The 11,304-nt window shown below is 32.9% G+C and overlaps 1 protein-coding gene across 1 annotated transcript in view; it reads left to right on the forward strand.

Moving 5' to 3' along the window:
* LOC129221755 (alkaline ceramidase 2-like) overlaps nucleotides 1-8,760 on the forward strand; it is a 33,411-nt gene extending 24,651 nt beyond the window's left edge. The window contains exons 5-6 of the mRNA XM_054856191.1: nucleotides 4,456-4,707; nucleotides 8,219-8,760. Coding sequence (XP_054712166.1) covers nucleotides 4,456-4,707; nucleotides 8,219-8,282 — 316 coding nt within the window. The 3' untranslated portion in view covers nucleotides 8,283-8,760. The remainder of the gene's footprint in view (nucleotides 1-4,455; nucleotides 4,708-8,218) is intronic.
* The last annotated feature ends 2,544 nt before the right edge of the window (nucleotides 8,761-11,304 follow it).

An 11,304-nucleotide genomic window follows, 5' to 3' on the forward strand; every position in this document is an offset into this window, starting at 1 on the left:
TTAACCATTAAAATAACTTTTTTGCATGCTAAACCGTTTCAGAAGAATATTGCTGTCAAGAATTTTGAACAATAAGTCAGAAAAGCAATACTAATAAATAACACCAATTAAAACTCCGTTTCACTGTCAGATTCATCGGAACTGCTATCCCCTTTCCAGTTAAAACAGTAATTTGCAGCATCCAGATGTAAACATTCTCATTTATCCGTGCACGGAAATCCGCCGCGTCTGCATTTGCATAGAAGTATTGAGCATTTACTTTTTTTGCATGAGCATTTTACCAGTTCTAAAATCGCCTGTTGGGCAGGTTCCATTCCGGTCATCTGGGTAACAACCCCGCCATGCAATGTTTTTGGGGGTAGCATCATTCAAATTCATTTTCCTTGTGTCAATACCTTTCAGGAAAACTAACTCCCATTATTGTATCACAAAAACTGAACGGAAAACCACTCCCCCCCCCAATGCAGTAATAACCACCCCCTGCTCCATGCACTATTTTCGGGGCTTGCAACATCCAAATTCCTTTTACTCGTACCAGTACCTTTCTGAAAAACTAACTCCCATAATTGTATCACAAAAATTGAACGGAAAACCACTTGCCCCCCAGCACAGTTATTACCACTCTTGCTCCCCCCCCCCTGCACTATTTTCAGGGTTGGCAACATCTAAATTTGTTTTTCTCCTACCACAACCTTTCAGAAAACCTAACTCCCATAATTGTATAACAAAAACTGAACGGAAAACCACTTGCCTCCTAGCTCAGTTATAACCGCCCCCTGCCCACCTGCACCATTTTGGGGGTTGGCAACATCCAAATTCATTTTCCTTGTACCAACACCTTGCTGAAAAGCTAACTCCCATAATTGTATCACAAAAATTGAATGGAAAACCACTTGCCCCCCCCCTAGTTATAATCCCTCCCCCCCTCTGCCCCCTGAAGCATTTTTGGGGATAGCCGCATCCAAATTCGTTTTCCTCGTACCAATACCTTTCAGAAAACCACTTGCCCCCCACACACAATTATAACTCTGCACCCTTTTCAGGGTTGGCAACATCCAAATTTGTTTTCTTCATACCAATACCTTACTGAAAAATTAACTCCCATAATTGTATCAAAAAAATTGGACGAGAAACCACTTGCCCTCCCCCCCCCCAACGCAGCTATAACCGCCCCCTGCACCATTTTCAGGGCTCGCAACATCGGAATTTGTTTTCCTCGTGCCAATACTTTCCAGAAAAACTAACTCTCATAATTTTATTACAAAATCGCACGGGAGCTAAAATTTGACTGTTTGCTCCTCCATTTTATCTCAATTAAAACAAGGCGATTGTTTCTTGATTTTTTTTCATTTAAATCTTAAAGAATTTTTAAAAGTGTAAATTTTCTGCTTTCACATATTTTAAGGGGAGCATTAGTTGCATTTTTTAATTACTGAAACATATTTAAAACTTTCAGGTCTGAGCTTTTTCGACCGCATATCTCCTCCAGGGGTTTTTTGGTGCTTTGCATGATTTTTTAAAAAATACAATTTTTAGTAAGAAATTGTCGAAAAAAGCATGTTTGAAACTAAAAAAAAAGTTATACTAGAAAAACATAATTTTTAACTATAAAAGCTTACCCAGACTCAATTAAAAACTTACCTAAATCTTGAACAAATATATGAAAATAGGTTTAATTTGAAAATAAACATTATTTAATAAAATTTGCTTTTGCATAGTACACTTCAAAACACAAACTTGAGTTTGATCCCCCTATTCTATCACAATTCATTTAATTATTTCTGCCCAGTGCTGCCATCTATATTTTTCTTTTGAAAGTAAAAGGTTTGTAGATAATGTCTAGAAAGGTTAGAAATGTATAGAACTCGTACTTTTGTAGCTAAGAGAGTAAATATTTGACCCCGAGAGAATCTTGGGCTTAGTTCCTTTCACCAAAAACGGCAACCCGATTGACCCTCGGGCATAAACCTCAAAGCGTTAATGAAAGTTTTTCTATCAAAAATAAAAATTGAAATCTTATAAATAATACCATTTTATGTTAAAATGTTCTCTTCTTTTTTATTCGGCAAAATATTTCATGCTAATGCAACTGATAAAGAGTACTACTTAATTTTATTCAGAAGCAAACAGTGGCAGCGCACACAAGGGTCCGATCTCTTCCCATAAGTCTTGCTTTTTTTACCGATTGATTATGGTTTTATGTATTTTGTACGTTGAATAATTTCAAACAAAGGTAACAATAATTTCAATTCTGATAAGTGGAAAAATAAAATCCTCATGTTAAAAGATTTTTTGAAATATTGCGCAGATTTCCTATAACCAATTACGAATTGCCTATAAGATGCAGAATGGTGATTATAAATGAATGCACCATAATAACCATGTTTTTAAGTTTTTAAATTGCAAATTAAAATGAGATTCTATGAACTTGAATCCATTTTTTATGAGAAAAGTAAAAGATAATTATGTTGCTTTCATGTTATCTATTTAGGTATATATTTCATTAAATAATGCTAATTATTTGTTCAAAAGTTTTTTTAAAAATTGTTTTTCATTCCCCGGGTATCAAAAAAATCAAGTCAATATGTTTGATGGCATATTTGGGTATGATATGAGAATGAGGTGTTTGACCTTGGATCCTCCCTTTGCAAAATTCCTGTGTGCGCCACTGGAAGCAGAGCATTTGTTTTTACCCTTGAAAAAATAAACACAAGCTGAAACATAAATATTATTTATTAATTGACAAATTGACTAGTAAAACAGCACTTCAAATTTTTGTATTTCCTTTAAAATTAACTTAAAGAATTCAAAAATTTTTCAGTTGTACATTTCTTGCAGAGCTGCTAACTGCTACGAAAAAATCATAGTTTCTATGACTTACAGCTTTAAACTACGACGCTACGAAAGTGGGTCCAAAAATTATGATTTTCTGTTTTTTAAATTTATAATACCAAGGACGCGAAAAAAAAAAAAAAAATCATGAATTGCATCAAAACTAAATTGGTAAGTTCAGGAAATCAAACTTCTACACATGTGCTGCCAGTTTAGTTTTCATGCAGTTTATGGGTTCTTCGGCAAAAAAGCGGAAAAACTGCCAAAAAAAACGTAAAGAATATAAAAGCATTTGGCCATTCCTTATTTCATCTTTAAAGACGGGTTATGCAAGATGTATTATTTGCAATAGCGATTTTCCAGTTGAACATGGTGGTCGTGATGATTGCCACAAGCATGTTACTTCAAAAAGATATGCCGACCGGGTGAAAGGTACATCTAATAATAAAAGTTTTATCATCTTAAAATATTCTGTATAAAATCATTTATTCTGTGTTAATATTTTCTGTATCATACTTGAAATTTTTTAAGTATCATTATTTTCTTCTTTACATGCTTGACAATTCACCACAATTTAATTATAAAGCGGCGACCCCCCCCTGCAAAATGTTGCTGCAATTTTGGATTTTTAAAAGTTGACCGCTCTGATTTCTTGCGTAAACATAAACCCTTGATAGACACATAAAAGGGATTTTACTATATCTGCTTAAACTTTTCACTTAAGTGCGTGTGTAAAAAAGCAAAGGAAAAAAGTTAGGAATCCACTCTTATAATAGCTCCATATTAACAAGTACACACTAAAATATCAAAAAACCAATTAAATAAGCATTGTATCCAACTCTTTCACAGATGCTAATAGAAACATCACTTTTCTTTATGTTTGAAAACATTTTGCACAATTCTCTATGTTTACCATACACTTTATAAGTGTAGGAAAATGTCTAAAAAATTACTCATTTTCAATGTATTGCTTCTTACGCTCGTACATAAGTAATGCACTCATTCTTTGAGTTATTAAAATACACTAATTATTTGATGTAAAAGGAAGTAATGTGGGATCCACACTAAAGCAAGTTAACTTTAAAGCAAGTTTTGTGAATAATGCCCAAAAATTACAATTCTTGAACAAATCCTGCAATGTCAGTAAAGGGTTTTATGTGTAATTTTTAATGTTTATGTTTTGAAATATAGTCACGTAATTTGTAACTAATGTTTAGGTTGTTACCTTTAATTCAAATGCTTTTTGTTTTTCAATTGAAGTTGAGACAACTCAAATATCTACAGTTAGACTGGAGTTTTCATTTCATTTTTAGCTCTAATTATGATTTCACGTGAACACATTCAAAAATCACTAGAAAAAACTGATACAGAAAAAAACACAAGTTTATTTTGCAAAATTTAAGTTTGTTTTCACTTATTTTCATTTGAATGTCTAAAAACTAAATTTTTTGTGACATTGTTTTCAGAAAATTTTTGTAAATTTTTTTTTGTTTACTTTTTTTTTTTTTTGCTTTTACTTTAAAAACAAATATTTTAATTTGTTTATTTTGTGTTTTTGTTGTTTATTTTATTTATTAACGTGCCTGGAGATAAAGTTTTTATGTTGTTAAATGCACTTTTTAGGTGCAGAAACATGCGAGTTGTTAAACTTGGATATCGATGTGCTTGGGTGTGGATGGCTGCGTTAATGTGCTGGATCAATGATCGGCTCTTTTGCGAAATTTGGTCAAAATTGAACTTTCCTTACTTGCATGGTGCATGGCATATCTTAATAGCTATTGCTGCTTACTCTGCCTGTGTTTTGTTTGCTTATTTTGATGCTTGTGAATCGGTACCAGAGCAGCTTCCTGTGATGAAATTCTGGCCATCAGACAGGTATGTGTGCTGAGTATTTACATGATTAAGTGTTTAGAATATTTGTTTATCTTAGAGATGTTTAATGTTAATGATTTCAAATATGTTGAGTTATAATATTCTATCATTAAATGATTATAATCAACGTTTAAAGCATTTTTATTGCAGAGAATATTAAGCATAGAGAAGCAAAATAATTAAAATATGTTCCAAAATGTGTCTTTTTTTTCAAATCGCAATTTTTTTTAAGTTATTTTTTTTCCTGTTAGATTTTTATTATTAGATATATATATATAGTTCATTGGTGACTATCTGATTTTTTATTATTTTTAAAATATAATTTTTGAATTGAATCGCAGCAAGCTGCTGTTGATAAAAGCTGTAATTGAGCTTCTTCAGCAGTGCAAAAAGTTCTGATTGTTTTTGTTCGTTCCTAGTTTTTGATGTCTGGTCTAATGTAAACTATATTTTTTGTACTGATAAAAGAAGCAACTTTGAAACAGCTACCTAAAAGGGTTTAGTTAGTCAAATGTTCATTACATTTTGTGTTTCATAAACTGTTAAAAAAAAGTTACTTAAGTTGAAGTTGAAGCATAAAACCATTAAACTTTATATTGCTGTTTAAAAGGTTAAAAAAAATCCTTTTATAAGCTGCTTGAAAATTCTATTGAATTTTCAAAATTTCTTTCCCGAAAAAAACTGTCTTTTCCCTGGTACCCACTTAAACTCTGATGTTATATCCAAATAAACCAATTTCTGCAAAATTTCATGCAGTTAGGCTGATAACAGGAAATATCTTTTAATCTATCTGTGTTGTGCTTCTGTAAATTATAGATTCCTCATATACATGACAGGAAACCTGGTTTTCTTATCAAAAATTTTGCAGAGATTCACCAGAAGCCGATAGATAAAATACATTATTAAATTGCACTGTAACTATGAACTACATGGGACGTTTTTAAAGTAAGGTCCGTTTTGAAATTAAAAAAGAACGAGTACAGATAGAGCAAAGAAATTTATTGTACAAATATCTACCACCGTTACGCTATATTTCAACATTACTCCCGTGATTTTCCCAGCATTTGTCACAGCTTTGTACAGTATTTTGTATACCTATTCATAGAAAATTGCCACCTGTGTAGTCAACCAGAGGATGACATATTCTCTGAGATTATTGCTGTTGTGCAACAGACCGTCTAGGAAAGATTTTAGATACCAAAACAAATGAAAATTGCTGCAAGCGAGGGGGGGGGCAGACTAGAGAATGTTCAGAAACGTCCCAGCCAAAGCCCTGTAAGAGTCCTCATGGTTGACTACACAGGCGGCAACTTTGTACGAATAGGTATACAAAAACCTGTACCACAATATGACAAATGCTTGGAAAATCACGGGTGCAATGTTGAAAAATAGTGTAAAAGGTGGTGGATTTTTGTGCAATAAATTTCTTTGCTCTCACTGTACTTGTTCTTTTTTTTATTTCAAAACAGACCTTACTTTAAAAACACGCCTCGTGCTTTTAATCTGTTTGAATGTTAACAGATCTGCTTTAAGTATATTAAAAATGCATCTTTTGACCTTACAAAGGGGAAACATTAATTGACACACTACCTGAAATGCAAAAGATATAACTATTTGAGGCTTAAGTTTATTTCAACAAGTGTATTTGGACTGTGCAGAATGTACTCAAGTTTTAGACTTTCCATTTTGTCATCGGGGTTGGATTTTTATGGAATGAAAGTAAAATAATTGTAACTTTCTGATTATGTTGCAAAAAGTTCATTGATTTCTACTACTGGTCTTTTTTTAATAGTCATAACCATAATTGTATTCTAAACTTGTACATTAATCTTTGTACATGTGTGCAACATATCATATTTTCCACATACTCTTTAAATGGATTTTCCTTCAAAATAGATGAAGTATAATTAATTTTTCAATTTTTGTTTACACTTCATTTTTAATATCACATTTTATAGCAATACTTTTTTAAAATAGATACTTTCTTTGTTTTTTGAGCAATCACGATTGCTTATTGCTTTCATTTGACTGTCTTTGGCGTTGTGGTTCCTTTTTCAGCTTGGACCAGACCTGCAGCACCACCGTCCACCGGCGGCGGCGCGGCTGGTCCTGAGCACTGTTCACCGGAATCCACTTTTGCTGGGCGGTGGCGTCCATGTCCCACACACACGAACGCCTACACACACACACACGAACGCCTAGACACACACACGAACACCTACACGCACACGCACGTACACAACACTCACTCACACACATGCATACATACACTTACGCACCCACACACATGCACCTACACAAACACACAGGCTCGTGATTGCGAAAAACATAATTTGAATTCAAGATGCCAAAAATTCAAATTAATTTTTTTTTTTTTTGAGCAATCACAATTGCTTATTCTTCTCATTTGACCATTTTTGAGGTCCGTGCCTTTTTCAGCTTGAACCAGAAGCCTCTGCAGCACCACCGCTTACCATCATCTGCAGGCGGCGCGGCACGGCTGCTCCGGTCCTGAGCTATCCGCTTCTCCTGGTCGAGGCGTCCATGTCCTACACACAAGCACGCACACACGCCTACGTCCATACACACAGGTCTACGCACACACACAAGCCTACACACTTGCACACACAATTATGCACACGTAACCGCGCAGGAGAAGAGACAGGCTTGGGGGGGGGGGGGACAGGAGCTGTTTCTAGAAACTAACTCCAATGAGTAGGGTCCTGTCTCAGTTCGCGATTGCAAAAAACATAATTTGAATTCAAAATTTCAGAATTCAAATTAATTTTCTTTTTTTTTTATTTTGAAGTTAGATTTTTGGTTTAAATGGATGTTTTTTCGATTAACTGTTTGTCAATTGGTAAAGATGATATTTGCAAACAGCTATCCCAGTGTAACAAAGCAAGTCTCTACCAGGGCAGCAACAAAAGAGAGAGAGAGAAGTTCACAACAACACAAAAGTGGGCAAATGACGTACAATCTTCTGTTCACTTGGGGCAAGGTTTTGTGTTGCTCCAGACCTTTTTTATTTTCTTATTTTTTATTTATTTTAAGCGATGGAAGATGCTTACTTTGTTAGTTGTTTGCAAATCATGAAAACACCTGTTTGCAAATTGTATTTTTTTTTTTCACCATTTGAGGCAGTGAGAAGCAAAGGGATGTAAGTGAAGATTTTCCAGTTTTGAGTAAAATGCGTTTAAAAATAAATTCCTAGGTAGGTTTCCATTGAAATTTTTTTCTAGATCATGTTGTACAGCAGCACCTGTCAGGACTACCAGTATTATCTCTTGCCCCAAGACAGATAAGAGGTTCCCCTACTATTTAAATTGGTTATCTCCAAATTTTTTAATTTTGACACTTACATCCCTTTGCTTCTCACTGCCTCATTTGTACTTTTAATTACATTGTCATTTTACTTCTCATATTTTAGTACAGGATTTTCACCTCATTGCCCACCATTAAAATGAAATCACATAACAATTGTATTTTTCTCTAATGATTTTTCTTCTTTCAGATTTGAACTAGGAGTTCCCTATATTGTTCTTCGAAATGCTCGCAAAGATTTTGAAAAGATCTGACTTTCCACTTTTTTACTTATGTTTTAATGGCAGTCTTTCATACCTTCTCAGCTTTTATTCACTTTTAATTGACATACATTTTTTTAAACGTAAATTGGAATTTCAGTAGTATTTATGAACTCAAGACTGTAGAGCTTATTGTTATTTACACTTAAAAACCAGGAAACCTGATAAGTTATGGAAGCATGTATCTGATCTATATAAAATACCATCTGGTATGGTATTTTGACAAAGTAGCTGACAGGTTCAGCTTTGTTGCTCATTTACATAACGAGTATTTACTAAAAAGATGAACTGTGCCACAATGCTTTTATTGTTTTGTTTATATATATGTAACTATGTTATACTGTAATTTTTTTTTTTTTTCACCAACAGTGACTGTAATTAACATTGCTTCGCAATTGCTTTAACTACTGTTTTTGCTGACATGTATATTTGTATTGTAACGTATTTGTATAGAAACTATCTTTGGGTACCATAATAAAGCACTTATTTTTAATCTCTACATATAATTCTATTTTTTATACTTCCATTGCCTTTCATGATGTTTCAAGGTGGATTACTTCAATGCATGACTCAAACTACAATTGATTTTACGGTATTTTAATACTTCTCGACTGGTGATTTGAATTTATTTTATTACTTTTATTTTTCATTCAGGGTTCGTATGGGTCATGGAAATCCTGGAAAGTCATGGAAAAAAGATAAGCAAATTTCAGACCTGGAAAAGTCATGGAAAATTGAATTCATTCAAAGTCATGGAAATTCATTTGAAGTCATGTAAAAATGTCCTGGGCAAAGAGAAAGTAACAGTTGTTAAAGAAGCATTAAAAATCTTGAGTGATTTAGCAGTATTGCACATAAAAGCTATTAAAACTGAAAAATTGTATGATCTCAAAAACAAAACCAAATTTTGAAATCTCATTGCATCCACTTCTGTAACAGCCGCTCGTCTTTTTTCCCAATATGATTTTACTGATTGGACATCACTCATTTTGAATTTATCATTATTTCCAACACTTCTTTTATTTTATATTGTGTAGTAGTGAACTTGTATGTTCTTCATTTTGCCACGCCTACTCAAAAAACGCAGAGGGAGTCCGAGTTTTTTTTCTATCACTCTTAAAAACTTTATTATTAAATATATCAGAGTTTATATTAATTTGTTGAAGATTTTTGAAAACAAAGATCTTGAGTCAGGTGATAGAATGGAGAAATAGGGGAATTCTAATTACTCTAAAACAGTATGTGCCCAACATATGGCCCACTGCTATGTTCAATGTCATGGATCAAGCACTATGTTCTGGAATGACAGAACCTATTTATATGCATTTGAAAATGCAAATAAGTAAACAAGTACATTTGAATCAGAAGATTTATTCACTATTGAATGTTTTAAAAAAAAATAAATATCTGGTTTAGAAACAGGAATTTAGTGGAGAATGTCGCTTTACTTTATAGAACCAAAACACTCCTTGTCAAGTTATGTGGACGATTATATGAACTGTTGACACTAAATGGCATTTTTGAAGCGAATTTATTGAAACTTAGTTAATGACTCATTCAACCTTTGTCCCATTCATTATCATTCTGCCTGTTTACAGAAAAATTATTTAGACATTTTCACATCATTATATTCCAATCACTGTATTTTCACTTTATTTAAATTTATATGATGAAGACAAGTAAAAATAGTTTAGTTTTGTTAGGTGTATACTAATATTTTTTCAACCACAAGTAAGTACTTCGATGAGGTAGTGGCATTCAAACAGAAGTTTTGCTAATGCTCATTTCCAAAAACTGGCAAGTTTGATATTAAATTGTACTATTTTCTTCATGTAACAAGGTCATGAAAATTTTTATGAAGTGATGAAAAAGTCCAGAAAAAGTCATGGAATTTTTTCATCCAAATAGAGTATGAACCCTGTTCATTACTCTTAAGTTATTTAGTAACCATTTGACATAAGTTAGCATCGACTGGATTCATGTTATCTCAAATGTTCTTATAACACAAGGATGGCTGACATTATGTTTAAAAGCAAGTTGAGTTTATACTTTGTTTTTGTATGAATTTCTAAAAAAAATATGCAACTACTTTCAAGGAGAATTTGTTATTCTTTGCATAATAAAACTTGGATCAAGATTAAGGAAAAAAAAACAATGATAAAGGGCATCCTTTAACGGTAGAGGGTATAGTTGACAAAGTAATTCTTCCAACTGACTGAATGTGACTCGCACTAAAGCTTTTTTTAAAAAAAACTTTCTTTTATATCTAATATACAGGGTGTTCCGTTCAGGGCTGCCCACGACGGTGGCAGAGCCGAAAAGGCGCCAAGCTCTACCGATCAAAAATGCTCAAAATGATGAAATTATACTGCTCTTTGAAACAATTCATCCGTCTCGCTGAGAATATAAATGGAAAAACTATTGACTTGTTGTGTCTAAACATGATATTAAAAAGTGCAATCTTTTACACTGAAAACAAAAGACTTTAATTAATGCATACATTAGCAATTTCCTTCTTAATGTAGAGCCGTGAATGCCATTTCGGTATGTCTATATAGTACACAAGGTTGAGCAATGAGCATACGAGGTGCAAGAAATTTGCTCTTCCCCATTTTTATTCTTGTGGTGAACTATTTTGTATTATATAATTTGTGCAATTATAATCTTTGTCATTTTTGATTTACACTAATTCCTCTGCTTCGTGTTATCATACATAATAGAATACGGTAAGTACAATTGCATATTATTTAGATATGCGTAATATTTATAATTATATAGTAGACAATAATTTAGGTTAACTTTTTAGTTCCAAAAAGTAATGACTTGACCATAATTACTCGATTCTTCTCCGCCCTCCTTTTATTGAAAAACTATTTGTGTATTAAATTCAAAACAAAAACTTTGGAGAGACTATGTATTTGTTTTAAATATTAAACTCAGTGCTTTTGTGATGGTTCCGTATTTTAGATTTTTTGATTTTACCGTAAAAAATTTCACTTTCAGATATTAAGGCAGA

The sequence above is a fragment of the Uloborus diversus genome, chromosome 1, assembly GCF_026930045.1.
Source record: "Uloborus diversus isolate 005 chromosome 1, Udiv.v.3.1, whole genome shotgun sequence".
Classification (NCBI taxonomy): Eukaryota; Metazoa; Arthropoda; class Arachnida; order Araneae; family Uloboridae; genus Uloborus; species Uloborus diversus.